The sequence below is a fragment of the Falco punctatus genome, assembly GCF_963210335.1.
Source record: "Falco punctatus genome assembly, chromosome: 1".
Classification (NCBI taxonomy): domain Eukaryota; kingdom Metazoa; phylum Chordata; class Aves; order Falconiformes; family Falconidae; genus Falco; species Falco punctatus.
Window position 1 is genome coordinate 85,551,194 of NC_137580.1, and position 27,024 is coordinate 85,578,217.

The window sequence follows — 27,024 nt, forward strand, 5'->3', positions numbered from 1 at the left end:
CCAGCGTACTGACCCAGGACTGCAGTAGTTTATTGACACAGACAAGCAGCACACGGCTGGTCTCCAAGTTTGCAGCTCTGCATATTCCCCCTGGCAACTCATAGCCCAAATCAGAAACATTGAGCTTGTCTTTGAACACAAACATAATCTCAGGCTCAACCAACTGATTCTCCAGCAGGAATATAAAGAAGGACAACAGTCAGCTACATCAGTGAACCTAAGCCATGAGCAAGTAGTGTAAATGGTATGGTATTTTACAATATTGACTGTCTTTTTTATATATATATATATACATATATATATATATATAATTTCATGGAATACTTTGTTTTGTTCATCCATCTAAGCTTCAAAAGACAAATTGAAGCTTTCTTCTAGCCAGAAAAATAGCAGTGAGTACACGTAAGTGCAACAACTGTAGTTTAAGTGACATAATGCAACAGTACCATTACAAAAAACACCTGATATATGGCAAAAAATCCCGTACCATATTAATTCAAGTAAATGGGCTAAGGGAGTAGAAAAAGAAATATGAAAACAAGCATGCATCCAACATGTACTCTTATTTTAGAAGCTTCAAAACATTAAAGAAATATTTTCCATCAAGTTTCATTGCTAACAACATTTGAAGAACCCTCTTTCAGCAAAAGCTGACAGTTTGAAAGGTTTCAATTTACTTTTTTTCCTCCTACTTTTGCTTTTAAACTACCCATGATACAGCACAGCATCACAGTGGCACTGTGTTAAGAGGATCGAATTCTCTGGTACTTTAATCTTAAAGATTCTTCACACTTTCAGCCTTATTCTTATTCAGCTACAGGAAGGGAAATAATCTGCCTTGGATTTTACTCCACATTTCAAAATACCAAAACCATCCAAACAAGAACTGCTTGTGTACAGGGCAAAGTCTTTGTTTTGACTGGCACCCAGGAGGAATTATGACATACTATCATCAAAGCAAACTGCAAATTATGGGGTAAGCAAAACAAGTTTTCTCAGTTTTCCAAGTCTTCTCATCATACAAATATCTTTGTAATTAAGCAGGTAAAATCTATAGGAGTTATAACCTTGGATCCAATGTAGGTTTTTTTTTTTTTTTTTTAAGTTAACTACAATCCACACAGAAGATGTTTCCCAAGCGCATGAAAAGCACATGCAATTTTATTATGTATATACTTTTAAATAAAATTCTATCTGATTTTGCAGACATGTATACACCTAACAGAAGTATTTAACACATTCACATCACAGACATGTGCAAAAATGCACTGTTCTGCAGTGAAAGTACGCATTTCCTTCGTACAGTTCTGTATAGGAACTACTGCTGTCATAATTTTCATCTTAGCATTGAGTCTTGTATTTGTGCCTTGGAAAGAGGCACTTCAAGAAGTTTGAGAACCAAGCTAAAGTTATTAAAGTTTCATTTAGCCCTAACACTGCATGGAAACCTTTGGGGTGATTTTTTGAGAGATGTTTCTTCAGGAAAAAAAAAAGAGATGGCACAGCTATGTAGTTATTAAACACAGATATTAAAGCAGTTTGAATTTGACATATTTCTGCAAGCTTCCTTAAAAACTTACCAAAACTTGGAAGATGTAACAAACCAATCTGAGTAAGATATCACAAGATAAGCACTGAGCACACACCAAAACTGAGGTCTTTGTGAAAGTCATCATCTCTTTCCACAGCATTTCATCATCTTGACAAGACCACTAGGGCAGCCAGATACTGTCACTGTATCTCCAGATGAATAACGTAACAGATAAGGACAAAGAGTGAAGATTTTTAGCCAAAACGCAAATAAGAAATTCCATATTTTCAAAAGTCTGGTTTTCATCAACTTTGACCTCAGTTGGTTTCTTACCTCTCAAACATTTGCTTTTCATAATCCCACTGTTCTAACAAAGCTCCTTTAAAGTCCTCTAATCGATGTGTATTTGTAAAGCCATACAGGTCCTTTGTCAAAGCTTCTATTCTAATCTGGGAACTTTAATTTTCGGAGAAGCCAATTCCTTAGTGGTGCGGAAGCATCGAGATGAAGGTTCAGTGAACTCAAGGTCAGTAAGCCATGCATTTCTTTTGACTAGTATTTGTTCTTGACAAGCAAGCTGCTCACAAATCCCTTTTGCAAGTTTAAGGCTCTGTGTAGCCTGCAGAGACAAAATTAGAATATAAACATCTACTCACTAGAGAAAACAAGGGAGTTATTGTCACTGTAAAGAAGGAGACATCTAAACCATACCCCCTCTGCATTAATTCCATTATTGTGCACAGGCAAGCTGACAGTTATACCACCGAGTAAACTGCAGTTATCTAGTCAAATGATCATTTAATGTTCTTTATTTTACTTTTTCTAAAGAAAATTGATTTCTTGCTATTTATGTTCAGGGTATTTCATTGTGCTGTGATTATAAACTAGACTGAATGCATTTCCACTGACTCCCTGCAAAGTGTGTTTTATAATCCTTCCTGTTTGTACAATGCAAGATGTCTTTTTTAATTGCTAGTCTTTTTTTTTTTTCTTTTTCTTTTTTTTTTTTAAGTAGAATGCATGCTTGTTTGTTTACTCAGAAGCTCTGAAAGAGCTAGGCTGGACTCCAGCCTCTAGACAAGCTGCTATGAGATATGGAAGGAAATATCCCCAATAATGATGTTTGCTATGTAAATGATGGAACCGCCCACAGCCCATTAAACTTCATCAAGGCTTTGCAGATATTTGAAGTTTAACTTGTAACGACAATTCCTAGGGTAGGTTCTGGGTCATAATTGTCACTTGTGTCACATCAGGTGTTCTCTTCTGCTCTGTTGTGTGATACAGCACCCGACGGCCAGCAGCCAGGCAGGGGACAGGTTGGCAGCTGGGGTTTCCAGCCCAAGCAGCCGGTGAAGCACAGCACCGCTGGAGCCGGCAAAGGTCGCACAGCAAAGAGCACTCGGACTGAAACCCACATTTCCAGAGCCTTTCTCCCACACAGCAATTATCCCTGTATCTCTGCCCTGCTCTTCTAGGGCACAGAAATAACATGAGATGACAAGAGAGGGAGTGCTACAGTAAACTGTGTTAAAGCTGATGAAGAGGCAAAGGCATGGCCAAACTGCAGCCGGGCAGCACTGCCCCGCGTGGGACATGGGCACCGCGCCAAGTGGGTCCCGGCCACCCCAGCCCCACCACAAACACTGGGAAGGGCAGTTCCTGCTGCTGTTAAACAGCACCAGGAGAAACGTCCATATTGCAGGAATCAGCATGCAGTTTAGCAGCGGATTTTCAGGTTTTTTTGTGCAAATTACTTCATGTTTGAGGAAAAGAAGTGATCACTCACTTGAGAAAGTGCAAACTTTCCAGCTCTCCTCAAGTACTGCTAATGTAATTAGTTTAACCACCCCCAGGTTGAGAGCCTTTTAAGGACAGACATTTAGGCACAGGTTTTGAAACGTGTTCAACATCCTGTGATTATTTTTTTTTCCTTTCCTTTCCACATCTCAGTATGTAAAACCTTATTGCTGTGGAAATAAAGGTGTGAAAAATCAATCAGGGACCTCTGCAAGCTATTAAAAACCTAACATAGCATTACAGCTTTACCACCAGCACTCAAAAAGAGGCTCTCTATGAAACGGTGTGGGAAATATTCCACGACACAAGGATTTTGACAGACATACAGACTATCTTGAATAATCCAGCAACTATTTACCTAGAAAACCACAGTCACTTTCACAAATACATAACTCTATAAATATTATTTTACTGCTGATGTTTTACTATCCTTTCTTGGTAAAAACACTGCACGTAAAAACGTTTGTTTGGAGGGAGGGGTTGGACTTCATTGTCAATATCATTAAAAAAAAACAAAGAAAAATGTAGGGGGAGGTTGTTCTCACCCACTCTTCAATGCCTGTTTGCCTTGTCTGTGACACTATTTATTGCTTCTCAGATATGAAGAAATACCTTTCTCCTGCTGCCTGCTTTCATTCCAGGCGGACAGTGGGGGAGCAGATGAGGAGCCCTGGGTGCTGCGTGGTGCAGGCAGGACAGCCCTGTCTCCAGCAGCTTCGCCACCCAACACGGCAGTGCAAGCGCCAGTGAGCAGCCCCATGACATGCAGTGGGTAAGGACAAGGTGACGTGCTTTCAGTGGGAGTTCAGATCTCTGCCTCCTCCTCAAACACCTGAACACCTTACCCAGCTGTCATCCCTGCATTCCAAACACTGTCCTGATCACTGTACCCTGCTGTCACTTCAAACCTGCAGCTATGGGACATTTGACAAAGAGCAATTCCTATACTAGCATCTTACCCTAGTTTCAAAGAACATGGGCATAAGTTTGCATTCCAGTATTCCCCCTGTTAGTGCTGTAAAGACTGAAAGACCTTTTCTACTTGACTCCAGTGAAGATCTGTAGGAGGCATCCTTTTGTCTATCTTGCAGCCGGATGCACTGCAGACCCTGTATCAGAGATGCTACAGTCCCAATCACCTATAGCATCCACCAGACGACCCTGAAACACTCAGGAAAAGAGAGATCTTGGCAGCTGAATAGTTGACAGTACCCTCCCACCCTGCTGCCCCCAGCAACAAGGAATTTTCTTGGCTGCCCATACAGAAAATTCATGAAATCCGCAGTGAATAGCACAGAACAGAGGTCAGCAAAAATACAGGAGTCACTTCATCAGCACAAGTGTCATCCCTTTGCCTACAGTAAAAAGTAAGTTCATCACAGCTTAACTCAACAGGGACAAATCTACATTTGAAAGAATGAAAAGCAAATAACTCACCTCAATCCAGTCTTGCAAAACCCTGCTCTCATACTTCCCAGCTGCCCAGACTGGAGAGTGTTATGACACCTTTGCAGGACGCATTTAATCAGCAGCATGACCTGACCTGTTCTACAGGGAGAGCCCTTTATGTACGCTTTCCAGCTCTGACCTGTGCTGCAGCATTGCTGGAGCTTACTCTACCGTTACAGCACACTTTTCTGTCACAGGAGACTTGTATCCTGTGTGGCATGGGCCATTAGCTCTCTCTGAGCTCAAAGCAGCACTAGCTAACTCCAACCACCTCGGCCACACTTCTCTTTTGGTTAGACAGGAGCACACTAGCACTCTAAATAGCGCCTTTCAAATTCCCAGCTATGCCTTTTTAATGGATCCTCCTTAAAACAACAACAGCTTCTAGAAACAGACTCTTTGCTGGTTAGATGTGTTTCCCAGAATTCTTAAAGGCAAACAGCTGAAGAAGGGGTATGCCAGACGAACACATTAAGCTCTGCATGAATGTGTGCATGCACTTTATTTTGTAGACAAGTCATTAGCAGAGCTATTTTCCAGTCTGATTAAGAGGAAAATCCAAGAGTTGTAAAGTTGAACTTGCAGGGCCTGATTCTCTGCTGGTTCATAGAATTCTACGGAAAGTTTCAGCTAAAGCAACTGTAAGACAATGCTGCGTGAGGACCAACCTCACCAAAATCACCAGGACCTCATCCATCAGCTTCAAAAGACCTAAAAGACATACCATCTCATTTAGTGACCATGATAGTGGAGCTATTCCCAGGAGAGGTCAAATTGCAAGTGAGAACTATGGAGAGCTGTGAGAAAATTATTCTCCCAGGCTTTGGTTTGTTTTAAGGAGAAACCTTCATATCTTTTGGCCACAGCTCCACTTCTTCCAGGTTTGCAAGGAAGTTCACATCACTGATGGCACTGAGCTCATGTAAGTGTCAGTTATTTTGGAGTCTCTCCAGAGAGGAATATTTTGACAGTCATATTCTGTTCATTATTCTTCCAAGAGAGGAAATACACACGTCGTTATCTAAAGGAATACAGTCAGCCCACCATGCTCTTGCCTGACTGGCTTACTTATCTTGATAAATACCGGCTAAGATCAGGACTTAGTGCCATTAGATGTGTCTAAAACATGAAGCTGTCATTACTGTGTCAGCACCAAGGATTGTTTCCAACCGTGATAATGGTGAGGCCACAATTTGAACAAAGACAGATTTTACTCTGAAATGGCCTACCACACCAGCTGGTTCCCATTACAGCACAGAGACCTTTTGCTCATGATTATGAGCTTCACCATTATTTTTTTTTAATTGGAAACCAGAAATATCCTCCCCATCTATGACTCATATTGGACCTAGCAAACGGTTTCCTCATGGTTAGGGGCTGGCAGAGCTGACGTCTGCAACAGCTCAAAGATCTGTTTGATCCAAAGCCTGAAGAACACTGGGTTCAGTGAAGAGCTCCAGACTGCAACCAGCCCTGCCGCACAGACCCTGCGCCCTGTCCTCCCATGCTGCCAAAGTGCCGTCAGCAGCAGCACGTGCACCACATATGTTGAGTTAATGAAACACGATGTTGATGCAAGAACACATCTTCTCCATACCACCTTTCTGACTGGTCTTCAAAGCACAGGTCAGCTCTTAGGTAAGTGATTTCATACCAACAGTGAGACAAGAAGAATTCAAATTCATTCTGACCCCACTCAGCCCAACATTTAAGCAAAATACTTAAGTACTTCCTTGTCCAAAAACACACTTAAGTATGTGGCTTAATTTATAAAAGGTAAGCAAATATTTATGTGCTTTGGACTGTTGAACTGGCAACTATTATACCAACTGCTATATATGTATATATAATTATATATAGACAAATGTTGTTAAAAATATTTCTATACCTGGTTTTAATCTCAGGTTTTAAGGATTCTCAGTGGGTTTGTAGAAATTACATAGCCCTGCAAACAAGCATAATTACATATATCATTCAGCTTGCTTTCCATTTTTCCTCACAGAGATCCGTCCCTGCAAGGCAGCAACCTGTGCTTTATTCCCCTAAGCCAACACCTGAAGCTGTGTCGTGTTTCTGTTCCCATCAGACTGAGTGCAGAAGATTTCACATGAATGTAGATTTATGACTTGCTGCTTGAACATGCAATGTCAAGTGTCCCACTGAGTTTTATTGAGTTGGCTGTGGCAGTACCTACTACCCAGTGCAGTATGATCACTTCAGACTTTAATCCTGCCTAATCCTGTTCTACAGGGTTTCATATTTCCCCCCTAGCCTCTTTGCCTGACAATTTTGGCATCTATACCACACACATTATGTTACTTATATTGAAAACCAATCTCAATCTCTGGGCATCTCAAAGTTAGGACTTCCGCTGAACACAGGGCTTGTCTGAGACCCAAGCAGCAGAACCTTGTATTCCCACCCCTGTGTTCTGTCCAATCTTACCTCAAAATACTTAGATTTGGTTGTACTGAAAGCTTCCCGCATTTTGCTCAGCATACACTTTAGTTGGTGGCATCTCTTATTTATGCTCCATTGTAATGCAAATCGTTTGCAGCTATTCAGCATAACAATACAAAGATTCCAGAAGAAGCAGAAATCATATGCCTTCTCTTTTGATTTTTCCCCCTACAGCAAAGCAACAAGAGTTAACTTACTGTCCCTAAAATACAACCAGTTCAGAAAAAAATAACGTAATTAATTTCCTAGTAAAAACATGCAGCATTAGATGTAATTTGGAGAATAATACAGAATTAGATGTAAATTTCGTTAATTTAGAGCTAACCTGGCTCTAAAGGGTTATATAGAGCTTCATCAGGTAGAAGCTTGCCTTTTGCTTGAATAAGAACTGCCAGTTTTGGAGCAGGCACTGGACATCCTCCTCCCCCCCTCCGTGCAAGGGAAGTGCTTTTTAGGTGACCAGCCACCACAGAGGCCACAACTTTGTTGCAATTCTCTAATTGCCACGTTTAACATTTTAAAAAATGTTTTGCTTCCATAAAGAAGGTAATCATGCCTGTGTTTGTTCTAAAATGGGGAGAGACATGAACCCACAAAGAGCACAAGTCTTAAAGGGGAGACAGTAAGATGGTCTTGTAAACAACTTCCAGCTGAGGCAGTGTATCGCACACTAATACTCTAATCCCTAGAAAAACAACAAGGTTCCTGAAAACAGTTATGGGCACCGCAAGGTGATAATGAACTTCACAGACTGCAAGGGCATCATTTGAAAAGCTAGATATGTATCTTAAAGCTGTCTTTGGGGCAAGTATAATTAAGCAAACCAAAGAGAAAGACAAATAACCTCAGAGAACCAGGTCCTTGTTTGGAATACAGCAATTTATGATCCCAAGCAGGCAGCAGTAAGGAAGGAAATTGTTAGTTGCTACCCTGACAATGCCCGACAGCCCACTGTTTCAGGTAAAACATGCAAAAGTATCTTAAGGACCCACCAGAAAGTTTCAAGTGGGAAGTACCTGTGTCTGCATTCAGTACAAGCTCCCAAGCCACAAGGCTGTCAGTACAAGACTTTAGGCTAAAGCTTTTGAGAAGCCTCTGAGACAACTTGATTCCAACCTCCCCCACTGAATGACAATAAGATCTGGTAATTCTCTTTTGGCTCTGAAAACTGGAGTGTTTCAGGGCCTTTTCTTTAAGCTCAAAGGGTTCGAGAGATTCCTTGAGAGTGGTTTTGGAGCACCTATATAAGAATCTATTCACTAGGTAATGCAAAGTTGTTCTCACACCTTCCAAGATATACTTGGAGCAAACCACAGGAGAGAGGAAGGATGGCCCTCTGCCTTCACTGCTAGCTGGGACAGGGAAGTCAGAGTTCATTTCCCCAGTCTGCTACCAGCTACAAGTCAGACTTCCTCTTTCTGCTTGGATATCTCATCTGTGCAGCTAGAAAGACTGTGCTAATAGTAGTCCTTTACCTTCCAGACTACTTGCAATTAGCTACTACAAGCTTCTCAGTCCCATAGAGGTCTTGAACTGCAAGTGATACAATACACGACAGATGAGAACTGGATGGATTTTACCATGAAAGCAGCTGTGGATATCTTAGACAGGGGTTGAATACAGTTAACACACTCCAAAATCATTCTGCTATCATATGTTGTCACTGTTCAACAACTAAAAAATATGGATATGTATTTTTATGCTTTCAACGTTCTTCTTTTGACAAAGCACTTGTACTGAGAATTTTGGAACGTTGCTACACTACTCTTACTTTGTTCAAGTGTCCCTTGTGACAACCACATCCTGGAGTGTATTAGAGTTTAAAAATAAAGCAGCAAGATAAGCAGTGGCAGGAAGATAGAGGAATTCAGAACTTTGAGACTCAGAAGAAAAGATATTTCTAATCTCTGCTGAAAATATAAGACAAAGTGGATAAGGCAGACAAGCATGAGGAGGCTGTTACAAACAGGAGGAGAGGCTGGAAAGAGGGAAAGGAGGGACAGCTTCTCACACCAGCAGGTGAGCTTGATAGTAAGATGAGAGAGAGGTCACAGCAAGACAAGTATAGCAAGCAAGAAGGGCTCCAGAGAGATACAGTCTAGAAGACAGGTCAGGACAAGTCTATGTCTATGCTTTGCTTTGTTCTTATTTTTGGCTTTCCACATACCTTCAAAAGGAGAGATTATCAGATAAGAATTGATGGGACACCATTAAGACAGAAGGTTTTTCCAGCTCTATTGTGTGCATGACATTCCTTCCGTTCTGGTCTCCAGAGATCTCATACATCTGGGGATGTAATTTGAAAGCACACACACAGAACTACATGGCTATGCTGCCTTTGCTTAGGAATTTGATCAAAGGTGCAATTCAAAGTGGGTGTTTAATAGCCTCATAGTGTTTCTTTACCATGAGATTGTCTAGCCTAGCCTGTAACATACACTTTTGTGCTATCAACAGGTGCTGGGAAGCATGCCAATGTCCCTTGTCTCACCAAAAGCTTCTGCCTTTCCTGATGGTGTCCATGCACTGCAGCGTAAAGGAATTCTAGACCTCCACTGCTGTATGGCAGGAGATTCAGCCACCTCTGCTAAAGAACAATAATTGGTACCAGATGCTGCTTTCCTGAGGGCTAACTCTACAAGAAGATAATATATTGGAAGCAAAAGAAAGTCTATATCATAGCAATGCCCTGGGAATTCAGGAGAGATGTAAATGGAAAGGCTGGTTTCCACTGCAGCAGTCAGAAATGCCATATTTCTAAAGGTCAGAAGAATCTGCATAATCAACATGGGAAAAAAATATTGGTGCGCAACAGTTGGAAAAAAGAATCAGCAACCATAGAGCTGTATAATAGCATCACCAATAGTGCTGCCAAGGTGAAAGAGGACCTGATGTTGTTAACTTGCTGAATACGTATTAAGACCCTAGCAAAAGAGAGTGGGTTAAAATGGGAGGGAACTGTTGTTCTAAGATTTCAGCTGCTCTTTTACAGGAACCTACCCATTTCTCTCTTGTCTGTACTTTCTTTCCATTCACCTTCACACTGCATGATTTTCTAACAGCTCCATTCTCAAAGCATTTTCGAAGTTGTCCACCATACTCACTAAATTTCAACCATTTATGCCTTGCATCAAAATTACTTTAGACTGCTCAGTTGTAAAGAACCTCAAGCTCTTACAGTGCCACGTGGACTCAGGTGGACAGTACTGGAAAACTGCTCAGCACCCACTTTCTTGCAGAACTTCTCCAAGTGACACACTCATGATACTCAACTGCCCAGCACACATGCTCCCAACAACCCACACTACGAGCTGCTTCCCTCCCAGCAGTAGGCCAAACAGAGGACACAGGAAAAAGCAGAAGCTATGACATGGCTAAACATAGGGGGCATGGGAAGAAGCCAGGAACATGGCAAAGATATGTATAAAGGTGTCAGAGGTAGAGGGAAGTGACAGCAGGGACGCAGGGAAGATGGGACAGCTGAGGCTACTGCAAAGGAAAAATCATAGGGAATATGAAAAGGCTGCTGAGATTGCTGCAGTGAAGGAGCACAGAAGAAATTGGTCAAAACCCCATTGCTCGCACAACAGCTCCTCTATTATCGTTTAATATTCAGTGCTACTTTATAGCAGCAGGATATCCCTGACTCTTCCTCTGCTTTGGAATGTAAATAGCAGCTGTCTCTGTATTTTGTTGGTGCAGAGGCATGCTGTAGGCATGCTCTGTCTGTGCTATCAGCAGGGCCTCTCAGGAGGCAGTCAGGAGAAAGCCTGGTTTGTTAATCTTGACAGGGCTTAGGAGAGAGATCAGATTTGAACAGTTCAGCATTAACAAGACTTGGATAATTCTAGACATACAGAGAAGAGCTTTAAGTACCTAAAGGAACCCTCTTGGTGGTGATACTCAGCTGCTTATGGAGGTAGGCAGGAGCAGTAAGGATTATCCTTTTGGATTTAGGTACCTAAATTCTACTTCAAGTTCCTCTTTAGGCACCTACTCCTTTCGGTAAATCCAGCACTCAAAAAAATCACTGCCCCTTCTTTTCCCTATCCGTGGAGCAATAGTTAAAAATACCTGACTATCTGAATAAATCCAGGCATCCTGGAGCCTCATTTGTTCTTTGTAGCCTTGCAGCTGACTTCACTACAGTAGGGCAATATCCTACAGAAACTGGCAACAGTGCAAGGAACAAAAAACTACAACAGAAGAACTCAAAACAAACAAAAAAAACCACCAAAAAATAACAAGAACCAATCTACTTCTGACCTAGTGAAGTCAATCACATCATTGCCGCTGACTCTGGGATTACCTTTGGGTTCCCATCAAATTGACCACAACTACATAACTGAGGCTTAGAGGGCTAGTCATCTTTTTTCCCTTTTTACCATAATTTGGCCCCAAGAACCCCTTGCAGGAACCTTTTCTAATTTCTTCTCTCCTTTACAAATTATAAAGGAGTAGAAATACCAAGATCCCCTTGCTAGGAACCTGAGGATTCCTGCGGAGCTTGTTTCAATGTAAATCTCCTTAGTAACGAAGGAAATGGAGGGGGGGGAGAGAAAGAGGAGTCTGTACAGAATTTGCAGCCTGCCTTTCTAGGGGTGTTTGCTGCCATGCTGCTCCAGAGACAATTCAGCCTTTCCCCTGTCAGCACCCCTCACTGCTCCTAACTTCTGGCAAAGATCATCCAAAAGGAATGTTCTTTTTTTCAAAGTTCTCAATGAGGTATCAGCTGTTCTTTAAAGAGATTATGGTGGGAGCATTCCTAGCACATTGACTCCACTGTGCAGCCAGCCTTGTGATTAAATGGCTCAAAGGTGGTTTCCAAGGATAAACTGTGCCAGGGATGACAACATTTCCTCACCAAAGAGGGGAGAATCTAATAAAAAATAAGGATAGAGGAAAACTGCTGTAGCTCTACAGCTATTATTAGTGTCTCAGAGCATTGTCACTGCTTTGCCTGTGCTGTCAGATGTCACTTTGCATCAGTTCTGGGCAATGCTCAAAAGAAAAATGGTGGAACTCATTTAATTCTGCAATGCATGACTGAACTCCACAGCAGGGCCGCACAGAGGGTTAAGTGACCTCTTAATGTTGGTGGGAGCACTGCTCAACAAGTTCAAGTGGGCTCTCCAATAATTTATGCAAACACCTTTTTCCATAGGCTGGCAATTTATAGTAATCCAGCTGCTCTCGCAAAGCATAAAGTAAGTACTTAAAAATGAGTTGCAGTACTCAGTCCTACTGTCCCCTGAAGCAGCTCCCTCCTGAACTGGCGAGCCTAATGGGTAAAAAAAAAAAAAAAAAAAAAAGGACAACTGGGGTAAGTAAATGACAAACATATAATGGACACTCACACTTTTGAGCACAAGCTGCGCAATGTTTGGAACCCAAGTCTGGGCCCATGAGCACCATACATAACGCAGCAGCAAACGCAAGCGGCAATAGCACAGCTAAATCCCTACAGGTACCTTCTCCAGCCAGATGCTTTTCTGTATTCCTTCTGCTTATTGGAGGACCACCTTTTTTTCCCCATTTATTCTTCAGTGACAGCTTCTTAGGATAAAGCTGAGCAACTTTGTCTCAATGAAGAATTTGGCACCCAGCAGATGCTGACTATATTTTTTTTCTGCCTTGAAGAAACAAGGTATGAACATTCTTTGCACTTTCGCACAAGGAATCCAGATTACCACATGCTTTTTTACTGCTCAGGATGACTGAATGGTTAAGTTTGTTTTGCTGACCATGTGGCAGTTTACTTTGAACTATATGTATAAGCAAAGTTCATGAGAGTTGACACAAGACCTACACTCATCCTGCAGCATTCTCATTACACACTTCTGAAGGCCTGCCTTTCCTCTGAATGAAAACCACATCCACCAAGAAAAAAAAACATAACTAGTTTTTCTTCTGATTTTAGTCACCTGCCAACACACTTTGTTTGCTACAGAAGCACACAGTATTGTTTAACAGCTAGCTAAATGCAAGTTAAAATGGCAGCTTCAGGGAAAAAAAAAAAAAAAAAGACAAAAAAACCCCCAGGTGTTAGTGATTTATCAAAGTGAACTGATATCACACCTTAACATTCAAGCTTTAAACAGATCCTGTATTCTTGAGGTGAATTTGGGGAAGCTAATTTAACTCCTCCTTTCAAAACATCTATTAGCTATTCAACACACTTGATGTGACTGGGAGTAATGTCATGCTGACGGCTGCAAGATTTCAGCCAGACTTGTAGATCAGAGTACCTGATGGATTACACTTCTAAGTACCTGCATAGCTGTGAAGCTCAAATTGACTGTCTGATAGTATTCTTTGTCCTACTGCAGTGGAAAACCTGGTTTTAAGGAAAACCTTTCACTGTTTTGAACACAGCGTCCAAATCTCAGAACAAAAAGAACTCTTCATTGAGGAAAAAGGGATTTTGGTGGTTATTTTTCCCAGAAGACTACAAAAGACAGCTGTGTATACGCACATGCTCTGATGTAACATTAGGAAAATCAGAGACAGACTAAAGTCATCTTTGTATACACACACCTGATTCACGGAGAGAAGTTAATGCACTGGCATGAATTCTCTATGGCCATCCTAGAGGAGGAAGGCAGCTGTGATAGTTGCTTGCTGAGACAGATCCCACAGCTCCCATTTCATCAAGGGCTCTGTCCTCCCCATCTGACAGGCACCACCCCATTACAAGTTTATTACTGGCCTTGTCCTGCTATTTTGAGAGTCAACTGTTCCACTAAGCATCTTTTTTCCACTAAAACAAGTCAGGAACAACCTCAGAACCACAGGAGAAGGAAAGAAAAAAAAAATTCAGGCACAAGTCTTTGACCTGATAAGTACCACTGGGGAACACTTAGGTTGGAAAGCACAAAGTTTAATGATCATCCAAAGATATAAGTGTGGAATCATCTGAATTCCAACGTTAGGACTGAATGCTTTGAGACTCAGGCTCCTTCATTTACAAGGTCTGAATTTGTATTTTTTTTTAGCAGCAATGCTACTGATAATGCTTTTCCCCTTCCCCCAAGAAAAAGTTGTAATGTCTTTTTTAATTTGTTTTCTTAGCCATTACCTTCGAGCTTTTCAGAGTTTCAGAGTGACACAGAACTAAAGTTTCACTGACTTCAAACACCCGTCCTTCGGTTTAATGACAGTTAAGGAAGCTTGAGCAACAAGCACCCCCAAAGGCTACCTCAATCCAAGTGTAAAAAAAAAAAAAAAAAAAAGAAAAAAGAAAAAAAGTGTGTGTGTGAAGTACATGAAGTGCATCAGAAGTCTGCCAGGCGGAAAGCAAATGGCTGAATTCATAGAGTTGGTTCCTGCTTACAGAACAGCTGCTCAGCCCCAGCTATTTCATTAGCATTGCTCTAAAGGGTCCTAGGGACTTTCTTTTTGAGGTGTAGGCAATTCAGAGAGCTGAAAGATCACTGTAATTTGGCCTCTGAAAAATGAGTAGGTGTTCACAGTTCATTTCCCAATAGAGAAAGTCATGCTCATCACAGAAGCCATCATCATGCACAGAACTAATAGCCGCCCTGCTTGGCAGGCACACCCATGCACATTAAGGAAGCCTTGCAGCACACTAGCTTTTACCACGTATCAACAAGAGACTTCAGTTGGTTAGCAAAGCTGTCGGTAAGGCCTATTATTTTTCCACATCTACAATCTGGTGAGAAAAATAGAAGTAAGTAAATACAAACAACCAGAACTAGGCTCCTGGAACCATAAAACAAATTCAAAACTACGAACCATTCCCAAAGAAACCCCCTGCTCTCAGATGAATGGGAATAAAAACACACTGGCAGAGTCCTAAACACAAAGAAGAAAAACTCAAGGATACGGGGAGAGGATGCAAAGCTAAATGTTGAGTAAGTGGAACCAAACATGCTGGCGCTTATCTGAATGACTAACATCGGCTGTGGTCAAAGGTCAATGGTTGGATAGGACTTGGTATTTTCCCGTTCCTGCTGCAAGCAAAGGAGAGTGCAAGTCCTGGGAACAACAGCACCAGCTCTTGGGATTCCAACAGTCAGGAGCCTGTGCAGGGACCCTGCCCTAAACCCATGCAGTCTTAGAAAACCTCAGGGCCCCTCTAGAAGACCATTTAGCAACTGACTTCTGCTTGGACATTGCCAAAATAAACTGAAGTCAAAATTATACATGGCTGAGTCCAATTTCACCTTGATTAGTATTTACATAACACACAGGGAAACACGAGAAGAGCGCATAAATAATGTACTGTTTGTTGCAAACCTCTCAGAGGAGGGTTCTCAGCTATAGTATTGATTCTCATGCACACACCAGCTCACCATGCAGAAAGCCCAAATCATCTTTTCATGCACAGAAATAAAACACAGGTTGGGCTGCAGGCTGGTGCTTTACTAAACCAGTGGGTCTAGCAGTCAAAGAGCTGCATTCTGGATAAGAGCCTTATATGGAAAAAAACTAATGATGAGGAGTTTCCAGATCTGGTTAATTGAGGAGATATCCTCCATTTCCTTAACTTCTTTCCTTCTAGTGGACTTGACATTTCTGATGACACTGCAGATCTAGAGGAAGGTGGTTGTTGGATTGTTTTCCCCTGTTAAGGTACCACCGCTTGGTACTTGGTACGTGAGGGCCTCCAAAACAAAACTGTTACCTAGGAATGACTCAGTACCATCACTTTCTGAGGTGGCTGCACAATACAGTATTACTCAACAGGCACAGAGTCTGTTCCACCTGTGAGAATAAAGTAAGAATAGTTTCTCTTCCCTGTTCTCATTCTTTTCTTGTTGGAGGAAGGGTTTAACCTCATGCCCAGTCCATATGGGTAAAGGTGGAGGGCATCTGGACATTTCTTCTTTTCTACACCTTGGTGAACACTGTTAGCAAAATAATTCCAATACTTCAACTCATCTGAAGACATATTTCCACTTCTACTTTGCCTACTCTGGCCTTACTGAAAATCTTTTTTTTTCTGAAACATCCCAGAACCCCCTACCACACTGCTCCCTAAAGTCAAGCCTCAGCCAAGCAACAGCTATATCTGATCCTAGTCTGCAGCTTGCTAGGTCCTGGTAAGCCATCTGTAGACCTTCAACTCACTTGATGAAAAAAGGTTGAGCGGCAAAACTAACAGATGGTTGGAACCTACGGTGTACCTCTGCTGGTTTACAGCCATAAAGCAAAGTAGCTGAGGATATCACTATTGGTAAGAGGCATCTGACGGGCCCAACACAGCAAACATCCTCTGGGAAGAGACTCGTACTAAGCCGGCAAGAGAGGCAGCTCAAAGATTCAGCATTACTGTTTTCCTGATGCATCAATGTCTCATAAGTTTGCAGCAAATGAATGTCATTCTCAAGCATACTGTTAGGAAAGATTGCTTAAAATTAATTAGCTCAGTAACAATGGCCTGTCATTATGCTACTAAGTCACCAGCATGAGCACATAAGTTACAGTGACAGCTCAGGGTATAAAATAAGTGCCTTTATATTGAAATTTGCAAAGTGTCTAGCAGTCAAATGCCAATCTATTCACTTCTGGTAACATTGCATAGTTTCTTCTTAGCAGACTGTTCCAAACTCCCACACAAAGGCATGACTTATTTTACTACATAGAACTCTTTCTACTTCATACGCTGACCGTGCCCAAATTTAGAAAGCTTTTTAAAGTGTATTTATTTGTACAGTGTTGATTCATTCAACGTCAGGTTGAACATGAGATTTAGAACATGACATTAGAAAAAGCTGAAGGTAATGGAAAACAAAAATCCTCTCCTGACTGAATTACCTAGTGATGCATGATAAAGCAAAGGTAAGGACCGAATTCTGAGGGGTAAGAACATCAGCAGTTCCCACATTCGGCACTTTACAAGATTTCCCCAGCAGAGAAGGAAATAGTTATTGCTATAATCATTTCATAGTTCCAGTCAGCTGCATTCAGTTGTACTGTTATATTCCAATGGCAGGAAAATGGAATACAGTAAACTATAAATATCTGTCAGAATTCCTTTGAAAGGACAACAGTTAATTGCATAGCTTGATCTCCTGCCGTGCAGAGCTTGCATTTCAGGTTAGAAAAGTACAGATTGTTATTGATTTAATTCTCTTCAAACATGTGTGGTATAAAACTGTTCAGAAGACTTATGGGGGAGAAATATATGCTTCCAAAGGAAGTCCTACAGCACAGGATTGTGGCGGGCTACTTTCTTGTAAAATGCTTTCTGAAATTCAATACACCCCCTTCCAAAGGCCCTCACAGTCCCCTCATAAATTGAGGGTCCTTGCTTCCTTTGCAGAAGTGAAATTAAATCAGTGAATCAGATGAAGAACAACAAAAGATTAGCAATAGTATGAGACACATGGAAAAAAATAGTGCTCTGTGTTAAGAATACTTCAGTCCTTATTACACACTCACTCTTAACAGCAAGTGATCCATTTCAATCTTTCCTGTTTTCCTTTCATTTAGCTTCCAGTTCTACCTTTCTCTTTGCAAAATGACTCCAGGCAGCCAAGCCAACATTGTAACTACTGTATTTTCCTAAACATCTTTGAATCCGCTTCTGATTTAGTACATGCAAAGTTGGTCTGACAACCTAAAGGCATTAAGACATACGACTGTGCAGTACTTTGTTAAGCTGTGTCCATTCTAGGAATAAAACCTCCATCACAGCCATCGATACAGGACAGGGTGAAGCCCTGTTTAGCACTGTCCAGCTCACCTACTTTCCACGAAGGGTAACTTGACCCAGTATAAATTATGTAGCATTGTGTTTTTGCCACACATTTGTGTTTAGCCTGCTGCTGGTACAGAAGGGCTAATACCCCCCCAGTGCAGAGAAGCCTTTATTAGCCAGTTACATAGATACCAGTAAAGCCCTTGCTCCTAGATACTGTAATTAAGATGACCCATCTTCCTGATGGTTGCTTTAAAGAGACAAAATATTAATGGAGGAAATACTGCAGAAATATTTTAGCACCTGTTTATCATAAATAGCTGACCACGTGTGAAGTTACATTTGCACACTCTGCCAGCATTTGTAAAAGCACACTCTGGAAGCTGTAGATTGCCAGATGTATCTTCTGAAAGTTAGTTTTTACAGGCTTTCCCCTGAGTTTTCAGGCTTAGAACAGAAAAACACATTTAAAAGTCTTAATTCTCAGGTTTCCCAAGGTGGATGGTTGGGGTTTGGGCTATTTTTGTTTGTCTGAAGAGGTTTTTTTTCTTTCAGCTATTAGCTGATTGAAAATATACACTGAGACATTAAAATTACTTTAACAAATTTAAGGGTGAAATGAGCACAACCTACAACACACTTGGAAGCAGAAGCAACTTCTACCCAAGGAAGATTTCCAACAGTTGCAACGGTTGCACGTAATAAAGCTGATTGAGAAGATTCTCACTTTTATTCACCCCTAAATACCATGTACCGCACAACACACTAAGCACCGAAGGTGGCTATACACTAGCAGTATTCTATTTGCAAGTAAGAGAATCATTAAATAGATCACTGGGCCCAACAGGATTTAGGCATACCTAGCCAAGCAAGTCATAATACCAGCTACCGATCACTATGCTGCTGGGCCTGACAACAGACACGGCAGTTTTCAGACTTCATGCACACGAAGCAAGCGGCAGCGCATACCCTGTGAGCTTACAGCCTCCTGAAATCTGACCCAAGCCAATGCAAATCCCCGGGTAGAGCATCAAACTTCATAAGGCTGCAGGCAGGAGTTGGAGCCTGCCCACATGGAACAAGTTTGACAGCTAGAACCTGAGGGAGATCAGACAGGCAAAAATACAGGCAACAGCTTAGGTAGGAGAAGGGCGGGGAAAGTTTTACTGAGATGAAGTAGGCAAGAAAGAATCTCTGGAGGAGAAAAAAATATTAGAAGATTTAAGATAACAGACAGTAACAGCAGACAGGATGCAAATGGGGAATTCTTCCAACAGATTTTTACCACACAAGATCTCGGGAAGCATTTGTGCTCACCACCGCATAGGTGAGGAAGATAGCCTGCTGAAGAAGTTAGGGCAGAGGAAGGAATGCTGGGGTTCTGCCTCTGTATCTCCAGTTCCACAGTTAAAATAAGGATAAAGCTAATAAAAACCTGTCCTGAAACAATTTCAGGAGCTAAATAGAGTATATACAGTCAAGTAAAATTAAGCTGTTGTTACCATCACCTTCTCTCGCTTGCGAGGTCAGATGAAAAAGATGGTTTCTCTGAAGAAAAAAGGAGCATTGTAAGAACTACAATTACCCATAAAAACATAAAACATCGATATTAGACTATTACAGATAAACTTACAGACAGGCTTGATATCCTCCTTTTTCTTATTAAAATTCCCTCCCCTCTCATTTGCCCACTCAGACAGACGAACCCTTTCTCACACACCGGCGTCATGGCAGCGCAGACCAGCCGGGAGCCAGGCGGTGCTGTGCTCCCCACACACCTGCCTGGCAGGAAGGGCGAACACCCCAGGTATGCTGCAACTGGTCTGGAGGGGCTGCACCTCCTACCCCCTGCTTTATGTCTTCTCAGGCCAGCAAAGTCACCCCAGTGTCAGCACATGGAAGCTGTTAGTAAACAAGGGGAGGGTCAGATCCAGCCCTCTAGGTGTTGATTGCAAGCACACACTTTCTCCCAAAGGCAAAAAAATAAAAAAGCGTACTTGAACCCGTAATGCAGATAGGCTGAAGCTGATTTATTGGGGTGATTTAGATCTGTTAAAACAAATTTAATTTTGAATACAATTTTATATCAATTAACAGAGTCTCACAAGTGTAGCCATTAAGGAATCTCTTTCCAAAACCAAAGCCAAATATTCAAGATTTATGAGACTGACTTGCCATATTGGAAGTAACTAATTATTCGTAATGATTCTTTGTACTCTGACAGTGATTATGCATTTTCAGTGCAAATGACCATGATGAAGCAAGTGGTAAAGGCAGCCCGTGTTTTTCAGAGGGATACCAAGCAGTTAAGACCTGATCGTTTTAGCAAAGTATTGGGGTAGCAAGGGGAGAAGCAACAGAAAACGGCTGAGCCCAGCAATGCAAAAACCACCAGCTTATTTAACATCTTGGAAGCATGTGAGAACTGCAATGAAAGCCTGTGATGTCTTTTTATTGCCTTAAGCAATTTTGTATTCAGTTTATTTATTCTGACCTTTTGGGCGTCCCTCCACCTTGGACATGAGAGTCTTTAACCGAGCAAGGCCTCACAGATTCAGCTGGCAGCGTTTGCAACAGGCTGCGGAGTATGCTTGGGGTGAGGGGAACAACAGAGATGTGGGGCCTAATTCTCATTTGCACTGAAGTTTCTCCACCTTGCTCTGATGGCACAAGACAGGGAAAGTACAACAGCAGGACAAAGCAGTTTTCAGCTCTACAGGATGAAGGGAACATCTCTGGATTACTCTGCTCTGATTAAAGTCCCTGGGAATCCGAAAATGATAGTTAGACAAGGACTGGGTAGATTTTCACATCGCCTCAGGCTACAGAGAATACAAAAGCACTGCCTTTCACTTCTTTTCATAACTTCCAGTCCTGCCCCAGACACAGGAACAGAGTAACTGAGAACAAAGTCCCTTTCCAGTGAGGTGTTCCAGTGCCAGCAAGGTTAACGTCCAGGGGCAGGCTCGTGGCGTGAGCAATGCCATGTTTACCTCTACGGCAGCCGCTGTTCTGATGCTGTACTCGCTCAAGCTACGAACAAGGGTCTCATTTTTGATCCTCAAAAAGCAAAGGCAGAGCAAGTTGGTAATTAAAATCTGCAGCAGCATGCGATTAAAATGTTAATGTCAATATTGTAATCAAGGTCTGACTCACAGGACAGCTGGTAAGAGACTTGATCTGTATTGCTTAGCCCCAGTCACCTGATGCAGACCAGGGTTACAAAAAGGTTGTGCCCCATCACATGGCAGGGATTGGCATGCACTGGCTCATGTGGCCAGCTGTAGGCTGGGTGCTGAAAAGAGAAAATTAGATCAAGCACAGGTGCAATATTGGTAAGCTCAGCTACGCCTGCACTCCAGCAAGAAGAAAGCTTTTCTATAAATTTCCTTGGCATTATCTAAGCTGCAGCAGTACCCGAGTGTCTCCTATCCACCTGCAGTGCTGCTGCTAGGCTCTCCTCCTTCCTTGTCTTGCTAGCCCGTCTCTCTTGCTTCTTTTGGAATGTTCTGTGCTAGTTTCTATCTAGCTGAGTTTTATCCATTTAAGCCTGTGGTAAATTTTGCCTGGTGTTGTCTAAGCACCGAAAGAGCTATAGTCTGCAAAGCTTCTTTTCAGTAAATTCAGGATTAATGAAGAAGGCCTCTCTATTGTTGGAATGTCTAATACAATTATGAACTGAATGAACGGACTAGGCAGCAGTGGAGGGCTCCCAGGTTTGTGGCAGGGAATTGTCTGCTTTAACATCCATCTGTTTTCATTCCCTCTGATCCATTATCATTCACCTAGAGTTATAACATGATGAATATCATTGTGCAGAAAGCCATTTGATGCTGGGGGTGGGTGGGGGGTGTGGGGGGGAAATCACTGTAGCTCTGCCTTCTATTGAAAACGTGAAATTGCCTTGGTGGAAGGAAAGGCATGACTGATTCAGAGATGCTGTTTCAAACAGAGGCATCCTTTCACATGCGGACTGTTTGATTTTGTTAATTCCTTTGGATGACCCTTTTGCTGCATCCTTCAACAAAAATGTAGGTATATACAAAATTGGGGATAACCACGGATAATCATAGTGCTGCTGGATCTGTGGAGTTAACTGGGGGAAAAGACAGAAACTGAAGTCACAACTTTCCCCAGAAGGCACCTTTGGTTTACGTTCACAGTGATGCTAAACTCCTGTACGTAAACATGTAAGCAGGATGAGAATCTTGATGACCCTGCTGACAGGAATAAAAAAATGGAACGTTACAGGCAATTTCCACTGTCCTGGTCAGCAAATTTGGGAGTGAATAGGAGAAAAAAAAAAAAAAAAAAAAAAAGGAGAGAACTAGAAATGCATATTAATGATGGAGGACCTAAAACACAACAGGATGGAAGTGAGCACTACTAAGGGAAATGTTAAAAAGTCCCCAGCTTATCTTTTCTAGTGACTTTCACTTCTGATGTACTTATAAGTGACATAGAAATTACCTTGTAAACTAAAGGACTGACTCACAAATGTAAAAACAGCTTGCTGAACTGAGTGTAAATGCTTTTTTCTAGAAAGTGACTCTTAAAATATTGGTAAAGCAAATACAGTTGTTAAGCTCAATCCATTGTTTAACTGGGTATATCTTAACTCCAGATCTTTCATTAACAACCACCCCCTAGATCCTGGTTATAGCTTTAAAGTACCATACATGTAACAAATTATAGTACTGTCCCTTAAAGAAATGGGAGAGAAAATACCCCGCTGGAAATCCACAGTCCAGCAAAACCCAGGGCAGATAACTGTCTGACTCCCCACTAGCCTGTAATTACCTAAGGAAGTGGCTACACTTAGCCAGCTTCCTTGTTTAATTGGCACGCACAAGATTATAGGATTTTATTAGGACACAAATGACACCAATATGAGTGTGATTGAGGCATGCAATGCATGACCGGCTATTTGCATGAAGAGGCTTTGTACTACACATGGGATTTCTACATTTGGTTTTAAATTGCTTAAATTTAAATTATGTTTTTGTGCTACATTTTAAAAGGATGGTATTTATTTTAGCTCTGTTTAAGTAAGGTAGGGCAAAGCTGTCACCAGGCACCAGAAACCCTTCTAAAAAGAGCCTGTCGGGGCCAGGTGGAAGGAGGCTGATTTTTGACTGCCCCCATTACTACCATTAGATCAGGAATATAAGAAAACTGAGGGAAGGTGGGCATTGCGGCCCTCACGCTGAAGATGTCAATGGGTGTGTTAAGACACACAGCCACCAACCTGCTGCTGCTGCTGGGGGCCCCGGCTTGAGGAAGCCACCATCGCTGGCGAAGACCGAACTGGAACGCAAGTAGGAGCAGGTGGCAGGAGTAATTTTTGGCTTCCCTTACTTCCATGGCTCCACTGAATCTCCTCCATGGATTTTTTTTCCCCTTGCTTATTTATGAAGCTCAGTGGACTTCTTTAGGTTTACTTCACAACTTCCTTCTGACTTCTCTCGTGTCTAGAACTAGGGGCTACCCCCAGGGAACGGGAAAGCAGCTGAAGAAGACATTAAGGAATGAAGCAAAGCCATCAAATGGCGCAAAGCCAGCCAGGGCTGAGGAAAGGAGCACCCAGGAGCGATGGTAACGTGCAGCAATATCTGGCCGCATGCAATAAACGATGATAACAGGAGGATTACGTCCCACTCCCACTGCGATACGTGGGCCAGCCAGTGCTCCACGCCGGGACCCTGCCGCAGGCACACCGCAGTGCTGTCCCCAGGGCTGCGCGCTGCCACCAAGCCGGTCCCCTGCCCAGGGGCAGTGCCCATGGCCCGAGCCTCGGCCGAGGCGGCCTGGGGAGCGGCCCGGAACAGCGAGGGAGCCGCAGCCGCACGGAGGGGTGCGGGCCAAGGGGGGCGGGCGCGAAGGGATTCGGCCTCCACCCCATGGCGTGGGCCTCGGCTCTCGGCTGCTCCGTGTCCCACCTACGGCGCCGGCGGCCGGCTCCTGTCTCAGCCCCAGCTCGACCTCCTAGCGTGTCCCCTGACCCCCAGAGCGTCGCCTTGGCCCACCCCTGGGCTGTCCCCGCGCCCCTGGGCTCTCCTCAGCCCCCGGCCCACCCCTGGGCTGTCCCCGCGCCCCCGGGCTCTCCTCAGCCCCCGGCCCACCCCTGGGCTGTCCCCGCGCCCCCGGGCTCTCCTCAGCCCCCGGCCCACCCCTGGGCTGTCCCCGCGCCCCCGGGCTCTCCTCAGCCCCCGGCCCACCCCTGGGCTGTCCCCGCGCCCCCGGGCTCTCCTCAGCCCCCGGCCCACCCCTGGGCTGTCCCCGCGCCCCCGGGCTCTCCTCAGCCCCCGGCCCACCCCTGGGCTGTCCCCGCGCCCCTGGGCTCTCCTCAGCCCCCGGCCCACCCCTGGGCTGTCCCCGCGCCCCTGGGCTCTCCTCAGCCCCCGGCCCACCCCTCGTCGTTCGGCCCCCAGCGCGCCCCTCGGATCGCCCCTCGGCCCTTACCCCTGCCTCATGTCTGACCCCCAGCCCATCCCTCAGCTCATCCCCCCGGCTCCTCCTGACCCCCGGCCGTGCCCCCCTCCCCTTCCCGGGACGCAGCCGGCCCCGTGAGGTGAAAGCGGGGCGGGAGCCGGGCCCAGGGCAAACTTTGGCGGGCGGGCCGCGGTGCCCTCGCCGCCCCGCTGAGGCGAGGCGAGGCGGGGGGGGAGCCGCGCGACGGCGGCGGCGGGGCGGGAAGGAGGAGGAGGAAGGGGGGGGGCCGGGGGCACGGCCGGGCCTGCGCCGGGGAATGACGCGCAGCTGGCAGCCCTGCTCATGCGCGGCCGGCCGGGCGGTGCTAGCGCCGCGTCCCAGCTCGGGGAGAATGGGGCGGCATCCGGGCAGCGCCGACTGAGCCGCTTCTGGGGGCCGGGGCTGCGCCGCGCCGCGGGCGGCCGGGCTGGGGCGGGCGGGCGAGCGCCATCCGGCAGCGGGCGGCGGCGGCGGGGGCGCCGCGCCGCGCCGGCGGGGGGCTGCGAGCCGCCGGCGGCGCCCGGCGAGGAGGGGTCGGCGGCGGCGGCGGGCGGCGGCGGGCGGCGGCGGGGGCTGCCCAGGGATTGTCTCGCTCCGCTCCGCGGCAAGAAAGTTGGGCGGCGAGCGCGGCGGCGGCGGCGGCCCCCCCGGCGCGGCGTGCGGCGGCCGGAGCGGGGCCCCGGAGCGGCGCTTGCCCCCGGGGAGGGGGCGCCGCGCCTGGATTATCCCGAGCTGGGTCGAGCCTCCTGGATCTGCCTCTCTTCCGCGCCGAGTGAACCCGAGGTGTCCTCGTCCTGATCCAGATAGATCTTCCCCCCCCCTCTTTTTTTTTTTTTTTTCCTCCCCTCCTCTTCCCGTCTCTGCTTTTTTTGGGGGGGTGGGGGGGGGGGCGGGGGGTGGAAATTTGTCAAGGTCATTCCGTGGATTTAATATTTTTTGTGTGTGTGTGCCGCTCGCCCCACTGCCACCGCCACCCAGCCTTGCTCTGTGGATTACCATCGCCCTGGATCCGAGGGTCTGAACAGCAGGATTTTTGTTGTTGTTGATTTTTTTATTATTTTTTAATTATTATTATTTTTTTAAGGGCTCCGGGGTTTGGAGAGGGGAAGTGGTGAGTTGGAGGGGGGCGACTTTTCTCCCCCCCCTCCCCGTGCCCCCCCGCCCCCACCCCCCCCCGCGCCCGGCCTTCTCCTTTATTTTTAATTATTATTATTTTTAAATTTTTTTTATTTGCTGCTTCTCCGGCAATGGATGGGAAAATCCGGCAGAGCCGGAGGTCGAGGTCGCAGCGGGACCGCGTGCGGCGGCGGGAGGCGGCGGCCCGCGACCCGCGGAACCAGAGCCCCTCCTCGGGCTCCGAGAAGGAGCCGAGCCCCGGGAAGGAGAACGGCGGCCAGAACTGCACCGCCCCGCGGGGCCCGCCGCCCGCCGCCCGCGCCGCACGGCCCCCGCGCCGCCGCCGCCGCGAGTCCAGCTCCCAGGAGGAGGACCTGATCGATGGCTTCGCCATAGCCAGCTTCAACACCCTGGAAGCCCTGGAGGTAAGAGCCGGGGGCGGGGGGGGGGGGCTGCCCTCCTGCGGAGCGGGGGCTGCGCCGGTGGGAAATGGCAGGAAAAAAATAATCGAAAAAAAAAAATGAGAAAGGAAGCGCGGCGCTTTCAGGCTGCTGAATTTTGCAAATAGCAATTAATGTGCATTAATCCTGGTGTCAGCCCGGAGGGCTCTCGGGGCTGCGGTCAGGAGGGTGGCGAGGCAGCCCGGGTGCTCGCGGCCCCGCTGGCGACTTGCTGCCCCCTCTGCCCAGCCCCGCGCCCCCGGCTCCGGCTGGTGTTAACTACCGCTTAGGGCGAGTCAGATGTTTGTTTGGGGTTTTAATTGGCTGGCGGAGGGCTGCAAAATATTCCTGGCTTGTTGGGATGGTCCGGTATTGTTGTAAATGGTGGAGCAACCCCCCTGCCCCCTTTCCTGCCCCCCCCCCCGCCCCCCCCCCCCCCCCCCCCCGCCTCTAGGAGTTTGTGTTTGGTTTGCCAAAATGTTACTTTATCTGTCTCCGGAGATTGTTAGCAAATGGCTAGTGTTTGACATTTTGTGGAAAAGAGATGTTTAAATGGATAATAATCCCTTGGTTGTAATTCCCATTTTTGAAGTAATTGAACAAATTCTTCATCTCTTGTTGACTGTACATATTTTTCTGGTGTTAATAGGCTGGCAAAAAATATTGCTTGTCTAACTTATTACAAACAATATTTGCTGAGCAAATACTGCCTGCCTTGTCTGAGCTAAGTTAGGCAGAGCAGGAAATTTAATATTTTCAGAGGGGCATTGACAAACTAACTTTGGCTTTTGATTTTTGTTTTGTTTGTGTATGAGGGGAAGAAGTGAGCTGTTGAGAGAAAGCACCCAACAAGTCACTTGATGGGCATCATAACTTGAATTCCCCACTAAATATAAGCAACTGGTGCCTTTTCCTGCTTTCTTTGATGCACCGTGGTAAAAACGTGGGCAAAGTTTTGGGTGCTGTCCCTACTTCGGATTTCCTATCACTTGTGTATCTATTAACCCGCGTCCCAGTGACTAAGGGGTTCTCTGCAGGCTAATGAGTAATCCCAGGTTTGCCCTGGGATCTCTGGCATCTTTGCCCCGGAC

At 45.1% G+C, this 27,024-nt stretch overlaps 2 protein-coding genes across 20 annotated transcripts in view; one reads left to right on the forward strand and one right to left on the reverse strand.

The window, feature by feature from the left end:
- Positions 1-284: 284 nt before the first annotated feature.
- LOC308058132 (uncharacterized protein) lies at positions 285-25,376 on the reverse strand (the record flags this gene model as incomplete). Of its 2 annotated transcripts, XR_013925676.1 has the most annotated exons (3): positions 285-1,734; positions 1,865-23,390; positions 24,429-25,376. XR_013925676.1 is itself a non-coding variant. In XM_080373521.1 (2 exons), the coding sequence occupies 2 exons, from the start codon at positions 25,374-25,376 to the stop codon at positions 23,349-23,351; spliced, it is 990 nt and encodes a 329-aa protein (XP_080229647.1). In that variant the 3' UTR covers positions 285-23,348. The 2 variants fall into 2 exon arrangements, 1 of the variants encoding a protein (XP_080229647.1); XM_080373521.1 differs by having other exon boundaries at positions 285-23,390.
- A 238-nt stretch (positions 25,377-25,614) lies between these two features.
- FBRSL1 (fibrosin like 1) overlaps positions 25,615-27,024 on the forward strand; it is a 547,777-nt gene continuing 546,367 nt past the window's right edge. For all 18 annotated transcript variants that reach the window (XM_080373488.1, XM_080373505.1, XM_080373495.1 and 15 more), the window contains exon 1: positions 25,615-25,918. In XM_080373488.1, coding sequence (XP_080229614.1) covers positions 25,625-25,918 — 294 coding nt within the window. In that variant the 5' untranslated portion in view covers positions 25,615-25,624. The remainder of the gene's footprint in view (positions 25,919-27,024) is intronic.